This window comes from Brassica napus, chromosome C5 (assembly GCF_020379485.1).
Source record: "Brassica napus cultivar Da-Ae chromosome C5, Da-Ae, whole genome shotgun sequence".
Lineage (NCBI taxonomy): Eukaryota > Viridiplantae > Streptophyta > Magnoliopsida > Brassicales > Brassicaceae > Brassica > Brassica napus.
Genome location: NC_063448.1, coordinates 49,513,600 through 49,535,396, shown reverse-complemented (window position 1 = coordinate 49,535,396; position 21,797 = coordinate 49,513,600). Strand labels below are relative to the sequence as shown.

Sequence of the window (21,797 nt, the reverse complement as noted above, 5' to 3'; positions counted from 1 at the left end):
TTTTTATCTCGACTGTACAAATTTTTTTGACATTTTTCTTGTGTATATGAGATTCTTTTCTTGTATGTTTGATACTCGCACAGTTGTTTTTGTTGTTGTTGTGGCTTCCGTCTTAACATTCAAGAACAATGAAATCAGAATCTGGACACATGTATTCATGTTTGTGTTTTTACAAAAGAGAACAAGAAAGAAGCAAATATCTGCTTCTTTCACGGCCTTTTTTCTGTACATTCTTTATTCAAGAGGCCTTTGTGAAGTGAACAGATTTTGATTTATGAGAGAGAATTTAGAGGAAGTCATAGTTGCTCCATTTGATCATTGCTAACTCTTGTTGTGAAGCAATTTCCTGTCTTCGACCATCACCCTTGTATGCAACTCTCAGTTCCTGATAATTTATTTGCAGAAGATCAAGAATCTCCACCTCTCTGTTTTTTTATATACCAAATTCAATAGTTAAGGCACTGAAACAAGTTGATCTGATTATATTTTTAATTTACGGTTAGGAAGTTTGCAATACCTTGAGTAAGAAGCTACCATTGAGCTGTCTGGTGGACAACGAGGGCCTTCATCGTACCCTTCACATATAACCTCTCCATTATCATCTGTGTAACATATGATCCCTTGGATTGGATCTTCAAACACCTGCTTTGAAAGAAAAAAAAAACATTTTCAAAAATCAGATTTTCCCAAATGGGTTGTGTCTAAATTCTCAAGAAAATCAAGACTAATTTCTAGACAAAAAGAAGAAAGGATCGTACAGTGTTCTTCTTGGTGGAGTATCTTATCGGTTGAGGCTGTGAAACTGTTACTTGATTGACTTTAACTTGAACCTGACTCTGTTGAAGCATCAAAGTCTTTGATCTTACAGTCTTTGGAGCAAAACATGGTGTTTGAATAGGAAGACAGAGTTTAATTGAATATGCCATAGCCTCTGTGTTTTTGTTTTATTTTTCAGATGAAACTTTGATCTCTCTTCTTTTTGGGACACATGTTTGGTATATAGTTCCCAATAACTTAATAAAAGATATTGGGAAACCCAAACTTATAAATTCCTATGATTGGTTGAATCTTCGTTTAATTATTTTGAAAGATTTTTATAGTTTAGACACAAGATGCACATATTATAATTAATAGCCGATAAGTGTGGTCATCTTATTAACAAGTTCATATTGTCTTTATCGTGGTGTCAACTCTCATATTATACTAACTTGTAAAATTATTCCTTTTAAACATTATTGTAAAATTAAGCTTCTTTTCTCTAATGGTTCGTATTTCTTCTTACATCTACTGACACTTGAGAAAAGGTTGGCCAGTAAATTTTTCCTGTAATCGTTGATTTTATGCGCATGTGTCCATTAACGTCTACTCAGGTAGGAGTGTTGATTGGTGTTGTTCAAAAGAAAAAAAAAAAAATTTTGTTCAACAAAGAAAAATAATATTAACTTGTGGTTTACGTAGTGTGATAGAATGCTTTCACATATATGATTATGAGATGACTACTTAATAGTGTAACTTATGGTTTATCTGCCGCCCAGTAATTCATCTTCTTAATATTTATTTATTTAACTTAACTAAATCGTGGCACGTGTCCATCTTAGTGACATGTAAATTTTTGTTTTATTTCAAAAATGTCAAGAATTGGTGTATAGTTAAAGTTAATGATATGATTAGACGAAATGTTAGCTAAACATGGAGACTTCGTCGCACAGTTGCTCGGAAAAGGTTGTCTCTTTCCAACGTCAGTAAGGTGTTTTCTAGAGTAGTATTATCCCATGGCCAATGGGTGTTATCTAGACAATATGGGTCCGATTGGTAATGGCCGTAGGTTTAAAAATTTTGCCGTATAAAAAAATCTGTAGACTTTTTGTTGTGACTTTAAATTTTATTGCTGTAGAATTTTATGGAAAGCACTAAAAAATTGTTTTGGATATTTGGTTCTGCAGAGCACTTGTACAGCTGTAGGTTATTTCAAAAGCTGTGGTTTCAAAAAGAAATTTAAAGTTTGATTGCTCTGAATTTAATGTTGTAGAAATAAATACGGCCGTGGACACCTACGGCAATTAACAATATGACAATGGAATATTCATTATCAAATTAAATAAGGCTATAGTACTAATCTTTTTATTGTTTTCTTAAAAGAAAACCACAAATGTTCACTAGTTTCTGAGTCATCAACAACTTTGGACATTCTGAACAAGAAAATATATATTAAAATTATAAATGGTGGTATTAATCATCTATATCAAGGTAGGTCACAAAACGCTGGAGAACAACTTCCAGAATGGCTATTAACAATACAAGAAAAAAAAATGCTTCCGACCAAGAGCTCTTGGCCAAGTGGTATTGGAACTCCGTCTGGAGTGTCCGCCCTGGGTTCGAGTCGCCTTGGCCACCTTTCCGCCTATAACCGTGTGTGCCCGGATGGAAGGCCTCGTGGGAATTAGTCTGGGCTTACCGCCTGGGAACCCACGGTCATCAAAAAAAAAAAAAAAAAAATGATTCCACAATCATTTCGCTAAAACCAAAACTAACATTATAGTATTGGCAGCTACTAGATAATACTAATGCTAATTGATTATTCGGTACTCTACTTGTGGTCTCTGATTCAGGAGGTTGGGAGATTATATACGTCGTCAGCAAAGTTATTTTTGCATATCATTTTTCTAGATCGTCTTCCACTTATATCATCGCATAGTGGTGGCCTAACTTATCAATATAGTACGATCTTCATAATTTATATGAGCAAGTATGTGATAACAACTTTTTTCAAAAAAAAAAAAGTGTGTGATAACAAAATTTTGATACGATGATATAGAAGTACGAAAGTGGAAACCTACTACTAGGAGTACAAATTCCATGAATGGGCTTTTGGAGTAACATTTTTTATATTTAAGCTTAATAACAAGGTTAAAAATTTAATGTTCATCTTAAAATTAAAGGCCGTTCGACATATTGATAAACAAGTCCGAAACGAAACCATCTCGTTTCTGTTAGAAACCATGGGGGCTGAAAGATCAACGATGGAATGCAGACCTGGTTCGAAGCATAGATGAATACTCTGCTTTGTAATTCTAAATTTTCTGATTTTGGTTAGAATAAATTGATTATCCTTTTTGCAAAAGCCAAGTTAAGCTGAAAGCAAAAGATGCTGGACAAAAATATGTTTTTGATCTTGAATTAGTTTTACATTCAATTCAATTCAAAATTAAAAACGAGGCCCAGTCTATCAGATATATATATATATATATTCCCGAATCCCGGCCCGTCATATGGAAGGCATTAGCATAGCAAGATTGTTTTATCTTTTTTTTTTTTTTGTAGCATATGTGGGAAATATGAAAATATGTTTCATTGACAACAAAAAGTGAAGAGACGTTTTAAGAGAAATACATGTTTTGTATTATACCACGACAATAGTAATCATTCGTTGTCAATAGACAACATTTATTTTCTTACAAATCCATAATTTTCTTACAAATCATATTATGAAGACCCAAAATTCGCAATTGTTTTATCTCGTTTCCAATACTACGATCTAGAAAAATGAAAAATACACAACGCCAAGGATACATATTTTGATTGATTTATAACCCTTTATAAAATCAATGATTATTCAACCAACAATGTCTAGAATCACAACCCATAATATCTCAAAGACCGAGCGAGAAAGGAAAACCGGTCGAGGATAACCAGCCACCACCACCAATAAACTGACCAGCCGTATATGGCTGAGCTTCAGCAGCAGCAGTAATAACCTTAAAGCCCTTCCACGTCACTCTATTTGCAGTTCCAGCCCCTGCTCCTGTGTTCGCATACTCTCTATAAGTCAAAGTGCTCAACGCGAATGTCCCGGTCCACTCGGACCATCCTTCGGGTCGGATCACATCGGAGATAGCCGACTGCATTATCACCGTCTGTGAGTACTCCTTCCACGGCCGACCAAGATATGTTGGAAAACTACTTTTTACTGACTGTAAATCCGACGTGGCACCGATCCTGCATTTTTGGATAACTATCCCAGTGTTCTGGTTAGGGTCCGTTCGTCCTTGGGCTGTGACCATGTTTTTCTGGCCGGAGTTTGGTCGACGAGCGTGGATGTCGCAATCTTGGAGAACAACGGCGGCGTTTCCAAAAATGAAGTCGACGGTTCCGGCTATGAGGCACTTGACAAAGAACTGACGATTGGAGTGGACATAGAGAGTGTCTTGGTACGCTAACATGTCGCATTGATAGAAAGCGGAGAAATCAGAACCGACACGGAGAGCCACCGCTTGGTGCTTTGACGGACCCGCCGTGTTCTGGAAAGTGATGTCACGCGCTAGGAATCTCTCGCCGACAGCAGCTGGTTCCCATAGAAGAAAACATTAATTAACTCAGTGGATCATTAGTTATAAAAGAATAATAACGTTGAACTTGTTTTGCTGTAATCTCACTTTAGTTTAACGGGTTTATAACTTTAGCTTTAGCGTAAAATATTTTATAACGTTTAAAAAGAAGAAATGAAATGCAGACTTTGAAATGTGATGTACTGTAATGAAATGATGTAACAAATTTAAATAAAGGAATTTTCAAAAAAAAAAAAAAATTTAAATAAAGGACAAGAACGGGGAGAAAAGTCAATAACAATGGCACAAGAAAGAAAAAACAAAAGAAAAGAAAGAAAAAAGGTAATACAACTAACGCCAACATTATCGGTGGATTGGTGGGACGAAGAGAGAGAAAAAGGATTCCTTGTCTTTTTTTTTTGGTCGTTGAAGAGTAAGGGACAGTCTTTAATTAGGAGTTTTTCCCTTCTATTTTTTTCTCGGTTCTCATCCCCGTCCTCTAAGGGATGCCTTAAGGGATTCCCGCTCTAAAGGCTCTCTTTTAGTGTTTCTAAAAAAAAGTGTTTAAAAGAAATGTTTCAAAAGTTACAAAAAAAAATTGTTTCAAAAAAAGAAAACTAAAGGCTCTCTTCACGAGTGGATGAGCCATAAACGGATAAACCCAATCCACATTAAGTGACCTGGAAAAGTATATGAATAAAGCCAAGAAAAAAATGATTGATAGAGACTCGCACATGAAGATGTTTACAAGACTTTTTGTTCGGTTATGGTAATTCAAATTCAAATTTAATTTCATCTCGCTACTAGGCTACATGTGTGAATATCTGTTGTAGTGAGTACTAAGACTAAGACTCTGCATGTGTGTAATTACTAGGCTACATGTGTGAATATCTGTTGTAGTGAGTACTAAGACTAAGACTCTGCATGTGTGTAATTAATGTACATGAAAAGAGTTAAAGATTTTCCACCACAAAGAAGGGCCACATCGTGCAAAATTACTTCAAGCATTTCAAAAAATAAAAAATAACTAAAATTGCTTACCAACGGTGGCGGAGTGAAAGGTAGTGCTACCGTCGACGACGTTTCTACTTGCGGTAATAATAGTTGTTGTTCGACCATCTCCCATAAACATTATATTCTTTTTCTTCTTGGCCACATCCACATTCTCTCTATAAACTCCTGCTTTTATATGTATTACATACCTCTTATTACTATTCTCCGGGGCCGCCGCAACCGCAGCCGAAATAGTCGTGAATGTACCACTACCGTCAGCCGCCACGGTGGCATCGGCTTTCACCGTAGACCCTTGAAGAAGCCTCCTATCTCCCGCAGATAACCAAGTCGGCCACCCATCAGCACCTAATTCTCCGGCACCGGCAATATCTACGGCCACCGTAGTCTGTTCCTCCTTGAGTTTACGGTTGTTTGAGGTGAGTTTAGCTTTCAGCTCGAAATTGGCTATGTCGGTATCAGTCATGTTCTTGATCATTGCTAGTGCGTTGCTGCACATGTGCTCTACGTGCATCTACACATAATCATTTCGTTGTAAAGCTATATTTTTTTAAAAAAAATCGTGTTATCCGCAAGCTTATGTAATTAAATGTATACTCTATATATAATAACTGACAACAACTTTTTTTTTTTTTGAACACCAACTGATAGCAACTATTCACACATATAGACCAACACTAGCGAACAACACTTCATTTTCATTGTAAGAATCATAAATACAAAAACAAATCTAAATTCGTCAAAGTGATGTGATAGTTTCCTTTTTACCCTATCTATAGTTTTACTACTACATATATATACGTATAATAGTCAATCTCAATTTGTAACCCCACTATGAAATATATCAGAGTGGTGGTAGTGTTATGTTGATCCATTTCAGATTCCATAAATTTAGGGAACCAGAACATTTGCATTTGTCGACTTTTACATTTTTTTATTTTAACTCATTTTTCATAATGATTTATACGTTTCTCATATTTTATTTTTATTTTCCATTGTTATGCAATCCCACTTGAGAACCGCAATGGGTAAAGATTTGACGTTTTTACGTACCTGACCCTTCAGCAAGGCCTTACGGACTTTCTTGTCGGCGGCGTCATGAGAGAAGCCGTCGAGACAAGTCTCCTGGTTGGTAATGGCAGAGCTAATTAGGGTTTTGAGATCACCGGCGTGTTCCCGGAGAGATTTCTTGTTAGGATACATATGGAGATCTTCGAGCGCCTCGTGAAGCTCATCGAGCGTCTCATCAATAGTCTCCAAACAGTCATGAAGCGCCGTCTTCTCTCTAGGAGTTAGTCCTTTCGTATTCTTGATCAGTTTCTTGACGCCGAAGTAATTGTGTTCCACGGCGGTTGTTGTTAGGTTAAGCGAAGCCTCAATGACGTCTTTCTGCGACATGAGTTTGACGCCCCCGGCGGTGGCCACGGCCGATATGCATAGCTCAGGGTAAAGCGTGGAGCTGCATGCGGATCTTAGCACGGCGTGAGAAGTCGGTGATAGAGTTCGTTTACCGTTTTCGTTGGCTTTTGAAGCTCCGGCGGCTATTCCGGCGACGGAAGCTACGAGGAGCAAGGCTACGGCAGCAGATAGTAAAACAATTTTCTTATTTTTCTTGAAATTATCTTTTGAGAAGATTTCTTTGATGGATGGTGCCATTGTTTGACACTGATGAGTGAGTAGTGGTGAATGTGCTCCTGAAGAGTTGGTGTTTATACTGATGAAATTAAAATCATGCACGAGATTTTTTAATGACTTTTCTTTTTCCCTTTCCTTTTACTTTTCTTGACTCTATTATTTGAGCGGAGTTTGATTAAACAGAAAACACACACACATGTTACGAGCCGCCTCGCTAATAGAAGATAAGATCTGTTTTAAAATCCGATTATTTGAGTTCCACAGAAATACTATTGTCGTGTTCCCAAATTTGGATTTATGTAATTGATTTTGATTTTGATTTTCTCCGATGACAAGTCTAACAATAGAATGTAGGACTGGACAAATAAACCGAATCCGAAAACCCGAATCCGAAAACCCAAACCGAATCCGAACTGATCCGAACCCGACGTAAATACCGAATGGATATTGTTTTGTGGTATTTCGGGTTATGGGTATTATCCGAACCGAACCTGAATCTAAATGGATATCCGATAGAACCTGAAACATTCAAAACCTCGAAAAAAGATCTTGTACCAAACATGATCTCAATTCTTAATATATATCCAAAATACACTAAGAAATATTGAACATCTAAAATAGTTATCTATTACATGAAGGTTGATGGTTCTATTACATGAAGGTTGGTGGTTCTATTACATGAAGGTTGATGGTTGAAGATAGCCGTTGAATCTTGAAGTATTTAGATTTAGATTTTGTTTTTGTTAAACAATGTTTCTCATGAGAACTTGGTTTTCGTTTTATGCTTCTATTTTTTTGGTTTTCTTTTTATCAGTAAATATGTTTACTTTTCGTTTGATTTTGAATGATCACGGTTGATGTTCCGTATTTTTGAATCGATTTTACTTAAGTTTTGGTTACAAAATAAGTACAAATCAGGTATTTTAAAACTGAAAAACCATTTTACTCATGTTTTGGTTATAAAATAGGTAAAAATCAGGTACTTTTAAACCGAAAAACCGATTGGGACCCGAACCCGAAAGTATATTGGGTTGTACCGGTTCTTTGAAGATTTACTAACTCCGACCCGAACCCGATAGAATTCGAACCGGTCCCGAACCGAACTTTCATATAATCCGAATAGGACTGATTCTGATAAACCCGAAAAACCAAAATCCGATTGGATAAAACCGAAATCCGATTAGGACTCCGGATGCCCAGGCCTAGTAATATCATTCCTTGTCATGCTTACCAAGTTACTGCTTTACTAGTGAAGAACTCACCTCACTTAGTTTTAGCCTATACACCAAACAAGGTCTTTAACTAATCAGTGACCGAAACAAGTACGATACATTTAGTGGTTTGAAACTAATGTTTAAGATATTTTCAGGACTTTACAAAACAAGATATTTGAATATAGCTTGATTTTGACTTATATAATCTTATAAACATCTTTGTATTTGATCAAACATGTAGCGACGTAGCGTAGTAGTTTGCACTGATGATGTTGCTGTGTTTTTTTTTCTTTTACAGCGATGATGTTGCTGTGTTAAATTTATAGAAACTCATCTTTGAATTTTTAGCGTAGTAAAATTGTCTGAAAATAATGGAGATTTTCAAATGAAAAGTCTATTATTTATACAAAATATTCTTAAGAATGGATGGTAAAAATTAATCTAATCAAATGACTAATATTATAAATATAACATCAGTTGCAAGATATTTATCAATGCTTTGTAGAGAATTATAGAATCATTGAAGTTTATTTCAATAATATATTTTAATGACAATCATTTGGAATATATCTTAAAATGATCACAAAACTGCCTACTACTTTTTCTTTTCTTTTTTTGCCTACTACCTTTTATAAATTAAATCCATACAGAACATGAAACAGCTCCAATACATAAATAAAAAAATTGCAAATAGAAATATAAAAATAAAATAAAGTATTAACGTTTATGATTCGGTCTATATAAGTATAAAATAATTAATTAGTTGTGCCGTGATAAGCGGCACCGAATAAATCGATGAAATAATAAATAGAAAGTATTTAGGCTGATGCCTGTGGAGCTGTAATAGGCTGCTGGCTGCAAGCCTGTCCTGGGTCCATTTATTACCTTTAAGGAAAAAAAAAGTTCCACTAATTCGATTAAAGTATATTTTAAAATACAAGTTTTTTCTCGGATACGTATAACGCAAATCCTAGTTTTGTTGTAATAACTAATTCGATTAAAGTATATTTTAATATCCAAGTTTTTTCTCGGATACGTATAACGCAAATCCTAGTTCTGTTGTAATAACTTTGTTTCTATAGTAAGAGAGGAAACAATATATTTTTATATAAAGGTATGTTATTGTCGGATTGGTTATATAGCAACTATATAACTTTCATTATGACAAAAATTCCTCAAGGTTGCATGTTCTAAAGGCATCTCTCCAAGAACAACCTGCAAAAAAAAAAAGATTTGACTGACGGAAACATGTATGAATGCCTGAATGGTGAAATGTACAACGGTAATATGCTGTTGCTCTTTTGATTCATGCTGTTTACCATACCAGTATAAAGAAAAATGCTTGGTTTGTATTTCGAGAGGGCATGATAGCCTTGACAAACAAAAATTACTATAGATGACACATCAAAAAAGTATTTTTATAACTTGACTAATCTTATACCAGCTTGTGTTAAACGTATATAATATTTTTTTACTTATTTTTTTTCTCGGCTATCTATGTAAACTAGATCAAATGGTGGAAGACGAGCCGATTCTCCGAGGAGCATCTCCGTATGTCCGGGTCTGATCTATATAAAAAAAAATATATCTTCTGCTCCAGACTTCTTTTGCAAGTGTGTCCGCTCGACCATTCATACTAAATATGAGATAAACTCACATCCTCGAAGTTCTCCTGTAGTCTCTGGAACACATCAATCTATGTTGCAAAAGTTGGCCAATCCATCGGGTTATTAGTCATATCCACTAGATCCGAACAATCTATCTCGAACCCTATCGAAGTTATCCTCATGTCTCTCATACATGAGGTTGCCCAAAGTAAACTTTTCATCTTAGCATGCAGAGCTGAGAGGCTCCTGTTGCACGACCGTAATCCAAAATGTTCATAACCTATATGATCCTTCGGACTCCATTCTAAGCCACTTACGCTGTCATTATTGATCCATAATGCATCAATTTGACAGGTAGAGATTCGGCCATTCTGGGTATCCAAAAAGGCACTCGACCTTCGTAGTATAATTTTTACGTATATAATCTTTGTATTTGTATAATTTTGAGAATAGTTTCAGTCTTTTAGAGATCCCATCTATCACCTTCGTATTTTTTTGGGTTCAAATATCACCTTCGTATTTCTTGTACCATTATTTCCACTTCAGGTTAGTAGTTAAGAAATTAATTATCTGCGATACTAGACATTAAAAAGCAGGCACCGTTGTAAATTGCTATCAATCACGTACAGCTTGTCTTTCATTTTCTTTATTTATCGGCAAATTTTCGTTTTCTCTTTCAAATAAAAAGGTTATGTTAGAAGAATCATGTAAATCGTGATCTACTATAAATCTTTTGTTGTTGTTCAACAATCTTTCATTATTGTATAAAAGAAAGCAGAACAATTAATAGTGTGGGTTATGATATTAAAAGGTAAAATAAACAAACAACTTGCACACTCCTTTACGACAACAATTTGCAGATACAATACAAGACATCCGATGTAGCGTCCAACTTGTGTGTAATAAGCGAATATCTGAGTTGTATTTTCGCATGCTTTGTTTAAAAAAAAAAATACTATCATAACTTTTTTTTTACTTTTATCATTCAGCCCGAGCCTCGAGAATCCTAATGTCGATTACAAGTTTAAGTCGAACAAAACAAAACTAATTCAAACCTATACTAATACTATCATAACTTATGAATTATGAATAAACAAACGTAATAATCATAGTTAATATGTAAAATACATGTACAAATATTCTATCTTCCTACAATTACGAGCTATCAATTATTCTTCGCAAGGTCAGGTTTGTTGGTGGTAGATTTGTCTCTCCGTTCACGCTTTACACGTCTTTCTGCGCACACAGTTTATCTAGCTAACATTGATGTCAGTAAAGAGCGTTGGGAGATGTAACTTTTCAAAATAAACTACTACAATAAATACCTTTTACTGTATCTCTAGTATAACAATTGGACTTGTTGACTAATAACAAACTGAGTCAAGATTCAGTATATTTTGCAAGAAAAAAATAATAGTTGTAAGAAAAATATAGGACTTATCTGTGAACCAGCCGTAATACAAACTAGATCTTGATCCGCGCGGAGGCGCGGTTGTTAGATTTAACTTACGTTCAATGTAAATTTATAAATCATTGATTTTATAAAATGTCTATTTATATTTTTATGATTTGTAAAATATATTTAGTGTAGAATATATTATATTATAATATAGATGTTTGATAATATTTTTTTATCTGTACGTAATATTATATTTATAATTTTATAACTTGATGCAATTTGATGTAATTATAATATTCATATATTAACCTATTGATTTTTTGTTTATTTATTTAAAATGATTTAATTTTTTTAAAGTAGGTTTTTATGAATTATTATTAATTTTATGATATTTGGTTTTCTTGAAAATTGTATTGTAGCAGATTAATATATACTATATATTACAATTTGTGTTTTTATTTTCAGCAAAAAGAAATAACAATTCATTTTAATTAATTAATATAAATTTTTGATTTTAAGTGAAGTGGCAGATTTGTAAATAAAAAAGAAATACAATGGCTAAATGTGTAAATAAAAAAAATATTTAATCTGCTATACGTGTTTCCAGAACCTGTAAATGAGAAAGAAATACAGTGACTAAATATGTAAATAAAAAAAAATATTTAATCTGCTATCCTTGTTTCCAAACAAATTTCATTTAATTTAGTATCTAAATTTCCAAACAGTACCGAAAGGTACTTCAGTTTTAATAATATAGATTAGATGAATGTCATTGATTTTGCCATAATACAAATTCTGACATTTATGCCATAAAATGTCCGGTTATGTCTTTTTTCTTTGTAGGTATCAGATAATTGTGTTAGAGTGGATAACGTGGCTAATAGAATATAAGATCAAAAGCACTTTAAAACTATTTCAAATAAAAGAAAGAGGAACCATCCACGTATACTTTTGTTGACCACATACATATGCATAAGTGTTTTATTCCATATCAATGAAGTAGTATAAGATTATAACTCCACCTACAAAATACTAAACATATCCAAATCTCAATTTTACCACAACCCTTAAATACTAAACCCTGAATTCTAATCAGTAAACCATAAATCCAAATATAAACCATAAACTCAAATATAAACCAAAAATCTATATAGAATGAAACAAAGAAAAGAACATAGCACATATTAGTGAATTTATAGAATGTCTACGATTGCAAAGAAAAATTTAATGTTGACCCTAATCATATTCCCTCACCTTATAAATACTAAACTCTAATTACTAAACCCTAAATCCAAATATAAACCATAAATTTAAATATAAACCCTAAACCCAAATAGAATGGAACAAAATACATAGTATAGTACATATTGGTGAACAAAATACCACTTTCTTTATTAATCATCAAATGGAACGATACACAACAGGGGCACTATCAAACCTCAACCATACTTTCCAAATACTAAACCCTAAATCTTAATCACTAAACCCTAAACCCAAGTATAAACCCTAAACTCAAATAGAATGAAACAAAATACATAGTAAAGTACATATTGGTGAACAAAATAACACTTTCTTTATTAATCATCAAATGAAACGATACATGATAAATAAGTATAGTAACATACTATTTCACATTACATAACATGAATATAACATTCATAATACATATTGTTTTACATTTCTATTCCATACGCATAAAATAGTATAGAATACAATGTTACAAAAACTGTTCATCTTCTCCGATCAATTCAAGAACATTCACAGCAAAAAAGATATGTGTAACTGACGACATCCATGGGAATAGTACATGTAACCGCCTCGTAAACCGAAGAGATTAAGGCGATTGAAGGAAGAGTTGACGAACCTCGCGGCGGTGCCGTTTACATTGTCGGCGACTCCATAGATTTCAGATGCGCAAAGCTTTCTGTCAGTAGCCAAGCGAGCCATTGCAGACGGGCATCTCCTAGGCAAAGCTACTCCAAAAATGATTTTGGTGGTTACTGTGGATCAAAAATGGGGAAGAAACAACTCAGTATGTGATTCTTCAAAGGCCACGATGTATGTGCGTTACGTAAGTATTATTACTTTAGTTTTTTTTTGTTTACAGGTTTTACCGGTTGTGTAAGAGGGCATAGTAGTATTATTATATAAAAGATGCATGGTGTATTGGTGTATTAGGTAAAATAGCTACTCTGCCAATTACCGTTTTTTCGTTGCTATAGGCTCCAATTTCCCAAAAATATAATAGTTATGTCTGTTCAGATTTTTTCTTTCCAGTATATGCATGGGCTGCATCTTACATGAGCTGGGCATTTTATCCATTAATTTTGATTCGATTCGTTATTTGTTTTGATTCGATCCAAAAATTCTGGATATCCGTAAACTTTCGAAACAAAGCAAATAATAAAAATCAATATCCGTTAAAATAGAAGCAAACACAAATATTAAAATTTTGAGAAGTGGATATCCCTCTGATCCGGCAATACATAAATACATATATATCTTGATTATATTTACGGTTTAAATGTATAAATTTATATAATTATTATTCTAACATGTGATTTGACAAATTTTGTTCACGTTATTACTTATACTAAAGTATTACATAAAAAGAGAGAAAAAAACTTATGACAATTATAACTTTTTCTTAAGTTTGTCTTATATTATATAATTGTTAATTAAGTTTAAAATTTACAAAATATGTAATTTCACTATTTTAAAATTTTTATTTATAAATTATGCAAAAAATATTTTATGAAACAAATTTGTATCAAATTTTCAAGATTATTTGTATTAATCAAAACAGATGAAATATCCGTAAGTATTTGTAAATATCTGCAAATATCTATTTATTTTCCGGATATCCGATTTTTCGGATATTAATATTTTTCCGAAGCAAAACAAATAAAAAAAATAGATATCCGTGATATACAAAACAAATCACAAATACCTCTAAAACTCCGGATATCTGATCTGTGTGCAGTTCTACTTCACAAATATTGCGCTACCACTGGCTATAACGGGCCTGAGTATTATCCAGCCGTAGAGTTGTTCCAACCGCACCAAAATGACCGACCAAAAAACATAAGCAATTTAATATTTCTTTCGTTCTCAGTTTAGTTGTCGTTGTAGAATAAAATTTTCATTTCCAAATAAATGTCATTTTATAATTTCAAAGCAAAATTTATTGGTTTTATATTTCAATATGTTTTTCTGATTGTTTAAATATGGCTAAATGTATTGGTAATAATATTTTTATTTAGTAAATATACAAAATTAAATATTTTTTAATATGTGTGTCTAAGTCTAAAGTACCAACTAAAATTAAACGGAAGGAATATCATTTAAATACATTTACTTTCTTTAGGTTTTCTATATTTAATTTATAACGGAACTAAAAAAAGAAAAATCGATGTACAGCTGAAATTTATATTAAAATTTTGAATATTTAAACTTGGAATCGATGTACAGGTAATTATAAGGATTTCCGTTATTTTGTATTTCGTGACATCATCATCGGGAATCTTCCCAAGGGGTTCTCACAAATTTAGTACAACTAATATTTTTTAAAATTATTTAGTAAATAGTTAAATGTTAAATTATAAACTAATGTAAACCACTAAGAAAGTAATTTATCTTTAAAAAAAGTAATTTATGTCCTAGGAAGAATACCTTACTATTTTTTTGTTGAGATTCTCAAAGGAGTACCGCTCGTCTCTTTGCTTCTACTTTTCCAATATTTTCCGTTCTTTTAATAGGTGGAAACTGACTTAAAATTGTTCAAAAAAAACCGACTTAAATTCTTTCGACAGGGTTGTTTTCAGTAGACATTTTTCGGGATGCTAATATAGAAACTGGCCCTGATAGGGTATGAGTCGCACGGCATTCTGAATCCAGACATTTCCAATTGCCATAGGCTTATGATCATATTGCCATATACTTGTAATTAGAAAGCTAAAACACAATATTGAATCAATGAGTACGATTTATTAGCAAACATATTTAAGAAAATTTTAAAGAGATTTTAATTAACAAAGATTGCACAATTAATATACGTTTTGAGGTGATCAAGAAATTTGAGAATATCTGTGAGCAGTGTCTCAAAACTCGCTTTGACCGGAAACTAAGCCAAGATCAATGACATTTTTAATAGAAGATCCATCCACGTCTAAAAAGTTTGTGTGGTATGGATCTTTATAATGGAACTAGAGAATACCAAAAACAATAAAAAGAACATAATAATGATAATTTGATGTTAGTTTGTATTATACCCTAATAAGAATGTCTGCCACAACGGCTGCATATCTGGTCTGGTTGAACTTCGTTTGTTTCGTCAGAGTCTTCGATAACTGCCGTGTTTGTAGTTGGAAGAGAATTGGTCAGAGACTCATCAGGTTCGAAACCTGAATAGTGATTTTTGGCTAAACCAACTATGTTTCTACAGACAGGACACGTTGAATGAGATTGAAACCACGAATCGATGCAATGGGCATGAAACCAATGATTACAAGTAGGAAAAACCGTAGCTTTGTCTCCATCAGCAAGCTCTGAGAGACAGACGACGCATTGGATGCCGTCTTTGAAGCCTTGAGTGTTGAAGTCTACGACGGGAATTGATCGAAGAATGGATGGATTGATACTGGCCAACTCTTTGATGGTTATAGTTACATGTTGATCATCGCTGCTTTCATAGTCATGATCATTGTAACCAATATTGTAACATTTAATATAATACAACTCACCACCAAACTAAAAATCCCAATAGAAATTACGGCAAAAGCAAGAACAATTCCACGATTGATTAATTCGTCCATGTTCAACCCCCTAAAGACGATCAAATCTCTCAATATAATTGAAAATAAGTGAAAAGAAACATTGTATGATAGATTTTTTAAAAAAAAATATCTCATACCTAATGATCAAACGTGTTTAATGTTTTTTTTAATAAAATTTCCATTTTTTTTCTTTTCTTTTTCCCATTTTTCTTAGATGTGCAATGACACACTTTACAAATTATAACGTGCTCCTAGTATGGCGACATTATTTCATAGAAATTACGTCGTCATTCTAAGTTTGATAATTTGTATTGTTTCCAGATTATTAACATCATTACCCTTTCTTTTTTACTTGTTAGCATCTTACATTTTGTTCCTAATCCAAATTTAAAACTAAACCTTAAATTTGTTTTTCTTGGATAAAATTTCTTCCGTGGACAACATGACAGTGGAATATTTGGTTACATTAGTTATTATTATATGATACTGTAATTTATAGGGTTTTTTTGTTCAATATCTGTTTTTGTATATAAATATATATTCTAGAGAGTAAAGAAGGCTTGGAAGAGCATGTTATGAAGCATCAGCCATCACCGGGCAGAGGAGGATGCATCATCGTCGCCGAAGGATGCAGCATCAGTCATCACCGGGTAGACCATGTTGCGAGCCTTCAACTTTTTTCTCGTCTCTCTTCTTTTCTGTTCTTTGTCTTCTTTCCCTTTATTAATCCTCTCCCTAATCTCTTCCTCTTATGCATTACAAGAAACAAATTTTAGAATTACTAGGACAAATATTTTTTAAATAACAAAGACAAGGTTGAAATATTTATTAATATTTTAACCGACAAGAAAACCGCAGTAATTTTAACACCATTTGCATTTAAAAAATAGTTTTTTTTTGTAAATATGAGTCAAAACTTGAAGTCAAACACAAAACTAACTCATGTTTTTTTGGAACTTTGACTTTCCGCTTTTACCCCCAAAGTTTAGATTATTCACAAAATATCATCATTTTTTTTTTGTAAAATGCATATTTTACTCTATCACCCTCATCTTCCTCAAATATTCACATTATTGTCATTGCCATCAATACACCAACCACCATGAACAACTGATATCTTGCATATTTCCATTGTTTTATCCATTCACCCATGTGCATTTTGATCATATAGACTAGGATTTAGCCATGTTTAGGTTACATTTTGCATACATGAGTCTTTATCAGGTATTGGAGTACCACATGGAGTTCTCGGAGACATTTGAGTGTATTTGGAGCTCGAAAGAGGTGTAAAGATGATCATTGGACGAGCAGAGCGTTGGGAGCGACTTCCCGGAGCGACACCGTCAAGTCGCTCTGACCTGCCTTATCAGAGCGACCTTACCAGAGCGATGCAGAGAAGTCGCTCGCCATTTCATCCCGGTGGAAGCCGAAAACTGACCCGGAGCGACCTATCAGAGTAACCACTCCAGGTCGCTCCCGAAGCCCAGAGCGACTTGGCCAGAGTGACACCCCAAGGTCGCTCGCGTTTCTATCGCGTGACGACAACACAATGGAGCCAGAGCGACCTCTCAGAGCGACCCACTGAGGTCGCTCCCGAAGCCTGGAGCGACCTTACCAGAGCGACGTGGAGAAGTCGCTCGCGTTTTCATCGCTTGGAGACACGAAAACGGGCCCGGAGCGACGTCTCGCAGCGACCCCTCCAGGTCGCTCCCGAAGCCTGGAGCGACCTCTCGGAGCGACTACTGGAGGTCGCTGCGCGCCTATTGTTTGCTCAAATTCATGTTCACTCAAGGACCTTTTGGTCATTTCATTATGCACGTTTTTTTTTTACTTTCTAAACCTATGTTTAAGTATCTTTTGTAAGCCATCAGTGGCTGATTATCTTTTGTTCTGAAGAAAAACTACTAAAAACCTTTGGAAAGGGGATCTCTTTGATTCATTGATCACATGTTCTACAGTTGATTTCTATTATATTATTTGTATTTTCTCTAAATGATTAATCTGAAATCCAATATGGGTTTAAGAGGAATCATGAGGAGTAGTGAGTAATCACCTTTTGAATTGATGGGTTAGGGAGATTAAGGGTGATTAGGCTAGATCTAGGATGTTATAGTGTAGATCCTTCTTATTCATTGCTAGTAGAGTATTTATAATGCATCTTCTGAGTTGGCCTCTCAAAAGTTGATCTTTAGACATTTCCCACCCACAAGGTGTTTGATGAAATGTCTGGGACAACTCTCCTAAGCTTTTAACATACTTTACCAAAGACATTTGTTGTTAAAGGTGTTAAGATAGTCAATAGACTTGTTAGTAATGATTGCTTTCATATTATTCAACCAAAGACATTTGATGTTTGAAATATGTTAGTAAATGAACATTCATCTAGACATAGAGTTTGTTTAAGATTGTGTCTAAGCTTAAAGTTGATAGTTTGATTGATTATTTGCCATCCTTAGTTCGAAACTTGATCATCCAAGGTCTAATCTCTATGCCTATGAGTTCTTTTTTCCTTAGTTAAGAAAGTATCATTTAGTAATCGCTTTTATTATTCTGAATTAGCTTTATTCATTAGCTTAGAAATCATTTAAAAACACTGGTTGCACTTAAATTGAGTGAGTACTTGCATTCTCATTGCTTCGAAATCCCTTAGAATTGGTTCGACATTCACTTATACTACAACATTTGTTTTAGGAGACTTGAAAACTCCTAACATCAAATTGGCGTCGTTGCCAAATTCTGAGTAGATTTGAACATTGAGATTTAGTTACTTACTTGAGACTAAGTCATTTTTATTTTCTTTTGTTACTGATTCTTCTTCCTCACCTACCTTTAACTTTCAGGTGTATGAACTTGAGGACCAGAGGTCCATCAAACCTAGTTCCAATAGTAGCAGACATCAGAGCTTTAGAGAGAGAGAGTGTGCTAGAGCTAGAATAGAAGAAGAGAAACAAGCCCACTTGCAGAGATTGGATATTGATATGGCAGATCCACCGCAAGGAGCAGAACATCAACCGCGGGCAGCTCACCCCATTGGTACTTATGATCGGCCCAACATTCATGGTCATAGACTGGGAATCCGAGCACCGGCTGTGGGAGCCAACAACTTTGAGGTCAAGTCAGGATTACTCAACGAGATCGAGAACAACAAATATCATGGCTTGGCTTTAGAAGACTCATTTGATCACTTGGACAGGTTCGACAGCTACTGTGGGTTGTCAAAAACCAATGGTGTGTCAGAGGATGCCTTAAAGCTGAAGTTATTCCCTTTCTCTTTGGGGGATAAGGCGCGTCAGTGGGAGAAGTCTCAACCCAGCGACTCTATCACCACTTGGGATGACTGCAAGAAAGCATTCTTAGAGAAGTTCTTCTCTATTTCAAGAACTGCTAAGCTGAGAAATGAGATCTCCAGCTTTCAACAGAAGGGCTTGGAAGGATTCAGTGAAGCCTGGGAGAGATTCAAAGGCTACCAAGCTCAATGCCCTCACCATGGTTTCTCTAAAGAAAGCCTGTTGAACACATTCTACAGGGGAGCTCTTCCTAAGTATAGAGCCAGATTGGATACAACTAGCAATGGGTTCTTCTTGGGAAGAACTGAGGAAGATGCAGAGGAGCTGGTTGACAAGATGGTAAAGAGTGACGCACTTTACAGTGGAGACCACGACAGAAGCAGTAGAACAGATGACAAGCAGACGAGGAAGGAGTTAAAGGCTCTACAAGATAAGATAGACATACTCATTGCTGATAAATCCACCCAAGAGCAGCTGAACTTTGTTGGTAACCCAAACCAAGATGCACCACCTGGGGTCAATGAGGTTGAGGGTTTGGAAGGTCAAGAAGAGATGTGTTTCATCAACAATTATGGTAGTTGGTACAAGAAAGAGCCCAACTTTCAGTACAACAACTACCAACAGAAATCCTATCTTAACAACCAACAGAGTGGTCATCAGCTTAGGAACAACCAGCAAGGCAAGTATCAGCCTCAGCAAAACCCTCCTCCTAGTTTCTCCAACAAAGGGAACCAGTCTTCTCAACAACAAGCTAATCCTTCTACCTCTACTCCTCAGGAAAGCAGCACTGATGTTCTACTGAAACAGATCTTGGAGTCTCAGACTAGAAGTGAGAAGCAGGTTGGATATGAGTTGAAGAACCTTCACTCCAAGATTGATGGAAGTTACAATGAGCTCAGCAACAAGTTCAGGGCTTTGGAAAACCAGTTTACTTCCATGACCACTCACCAGAATCGCCAGCAAGGGTCTCTACCTGGAAAATCTGACAAAAACCCAAGGAGTATTGCAATGTTGTCCTCTCTACCACTTCTTCAAGGATTGAATTGAGTAACCACAAGAAAGAGGTAGATGAAATTGAAAGATTGGTGTTTGGAACTGAGATTGAACATGTTGAGCATCTGATTGTAGCAACAACTGAAGCAAAGATTGTGGAGGAAGCTGACAAAATGGTTGGAGCAAAGATTTTGAAGGGAGATGAACCCAGGGCTGAGAAATCAGTTGCGAAGAGAGCTGACCAGAAGCTAAAAGAGGTCAATCTAGAGGACACCACTGAGGTTGAGCAGTCACCCTATGACAAGCTCCCATTTCCACAAAGGGTTCTCACCAAAGCTTAAAAGAAGGTGATTTCCAAGTTCAGAAAAGACCTAAGTGATATTGGAGTTAAGCTTCCAGAGATCTCGGGTATGCGTGAGGCTCATGTCCAAATGATGCTCATCAAAGACATTGTAGACCACCAAGCAGAAGTAGTAGAGCTTCTCAACATTTCAACTTTGAAACTTGATCCAGCCATCACACCAAAGTCTCTCCCTAAACTAGAATCCCAAGGGAAGTTCACCTTGTCGTGCTCCCTTGGTAAGCTCACCTTTGATGATGCTCTTGTTGATTCTGGTGCAAGTGTGAATGTGATCTCAATGGAGATGGTGAAGAGCCTTGAGATTGAACACATGGAGCCAGATACTTCCTCTCTCACGTTTGGGGATTCTTCTTCTACTACCCCTATTGGTCTCATCAAGGATTTCCCTTTGAAGATTGGATCTTGCACCATCCCTATAGACCTCACTGTCTTGAAGATGGCAACTGAGAAGAGAGTTCCATTGATCTTGGGCACACCATTCCTTACTACTGTGGGTGCTTGCATCGATTTTGCCAACAAGAAGGTCACACTCCTCAATGTGAACAAAGCTGACTCTTACCCAATTCAGTCTCCACTGGATGTTGAGTATTGTGGAACCATCACTTGCGGAGACCCCTCCATTGAGAAGATCAAGGATGCAGTGGTTGTTAGTGAAAAAGAAAGTCTTGATGGAGAGTCCTCTAAAGAGATGTGTGATGAGCACTTGGAAGGTGCTAAAAAGGAGGAGGTGAGTAGAGCCACAAAGGCTGCTCATGACAAGAAGGCCACAAGGACTCATCAGCTCCAAGATGATCCAATCAAGCTTCAAGAGCTTCTCTCTCAGGTCCTCACCATCACTCTTGAAGGTGGGAAGGATCCTCCTTCTCCACTTTGCACTTGAGGTACCACTACACCACCATTCCATTGTATATACCATTTCCTTTCTGTATTTTAGCTTCATCTTTGGGTATCTCTCCTACACTTGACAACACAGAGACTGTGTGACTTAAGTCTGGGGGAGGTACCAAGTATTTGATCATGTTTGCTTTGATGTTGTTTCATTGAGTCATGCATTGCATACCTATTTGCATATAAAAAAATCATTTAGTTTGCATCATTTGCATTTCTAGGAGAGTCTAGAGCATATAGGTTGCATTCACTTGCATTGGGAGCAATGATTTTAAATGCCTTGTAAAGAACACTACTTTGCA

General features: G+C 35.3%; 2 protein-coding genes and 1 non-coding gene across 4 annotated transcripts; all 3 read right to left on the bottom strand.

Annotated features, from left to right (window-relative positions):
* Window positions 1–129: 129 nt before the first annotated feature.
* LOC106444084 lies at window positions 130–1,091 on the bottom strand. 2 transcript variants are annotated; one of them, XM_013885605.3, is made up of 3 exons: window positions 759–1,091; window positions 518–645; window positions 130–425 (listed from the first exon to the last, which is right to left on the bottom strand). In XM_013885605.3, the coding sequence occupies exons 1-3, from the start codon at window positions 924–926 to the stop codon at window positions 287–289; spliced, it is 435 nt and encodes a 144-aa protein (XP_013741059.1). In that variant the 5' UTR covers window positions 927–1,091; the 3' UTR covers window positions 130–286. The 2 variants fall into 2 exon arrangements, with proteins under 2 accessions (XP_013741059.1, XP_013741060.1); XM_013885606.3 differs by having other exon boundaries at window positions 518–642; window positions 759–1,074.
* A 2,323-nt stretch (window positions 1,092–3,414) lies between these two features.
* Window positions 3,415–7,207, bottom strand: LOC106439508 (pectinesterase/pectinesterase inhibitor 3). Its single transcript, XM_013880961.3, has 3 exons — window positions 6,390–7,207; window positions 5,367–5,850; window positions 3,415–4,342 (listed from the first exon to the last, which is right to left on the bottom strand). The coding sequence occupies exons 1-3, from the start codon at window positions 6,990–6,992 to the stop codon at window positions 3,651–3,653; spliced, it is 1,779 nt and encodes a 592-aa protein (XP_013736415.1). The 5' UTR covers window positions 6,993–7,207; the 3' UTR covers window positions 3,415–3,650.
* A 12,145-nt stretch (window positions 7,208–19,352) lies between these two features.
* On the bottom strand, window positions 19,353–19,459 carry LOC125588052. Its single transcript, XR_007324448.1, has one exon. It is a non-coding gene; the product is annotated as a small nucleolar RNA R71 (small nucleolar RNA).
* Window positions 19,460–21,797: the final 2,338 nt, after the last annotated feature.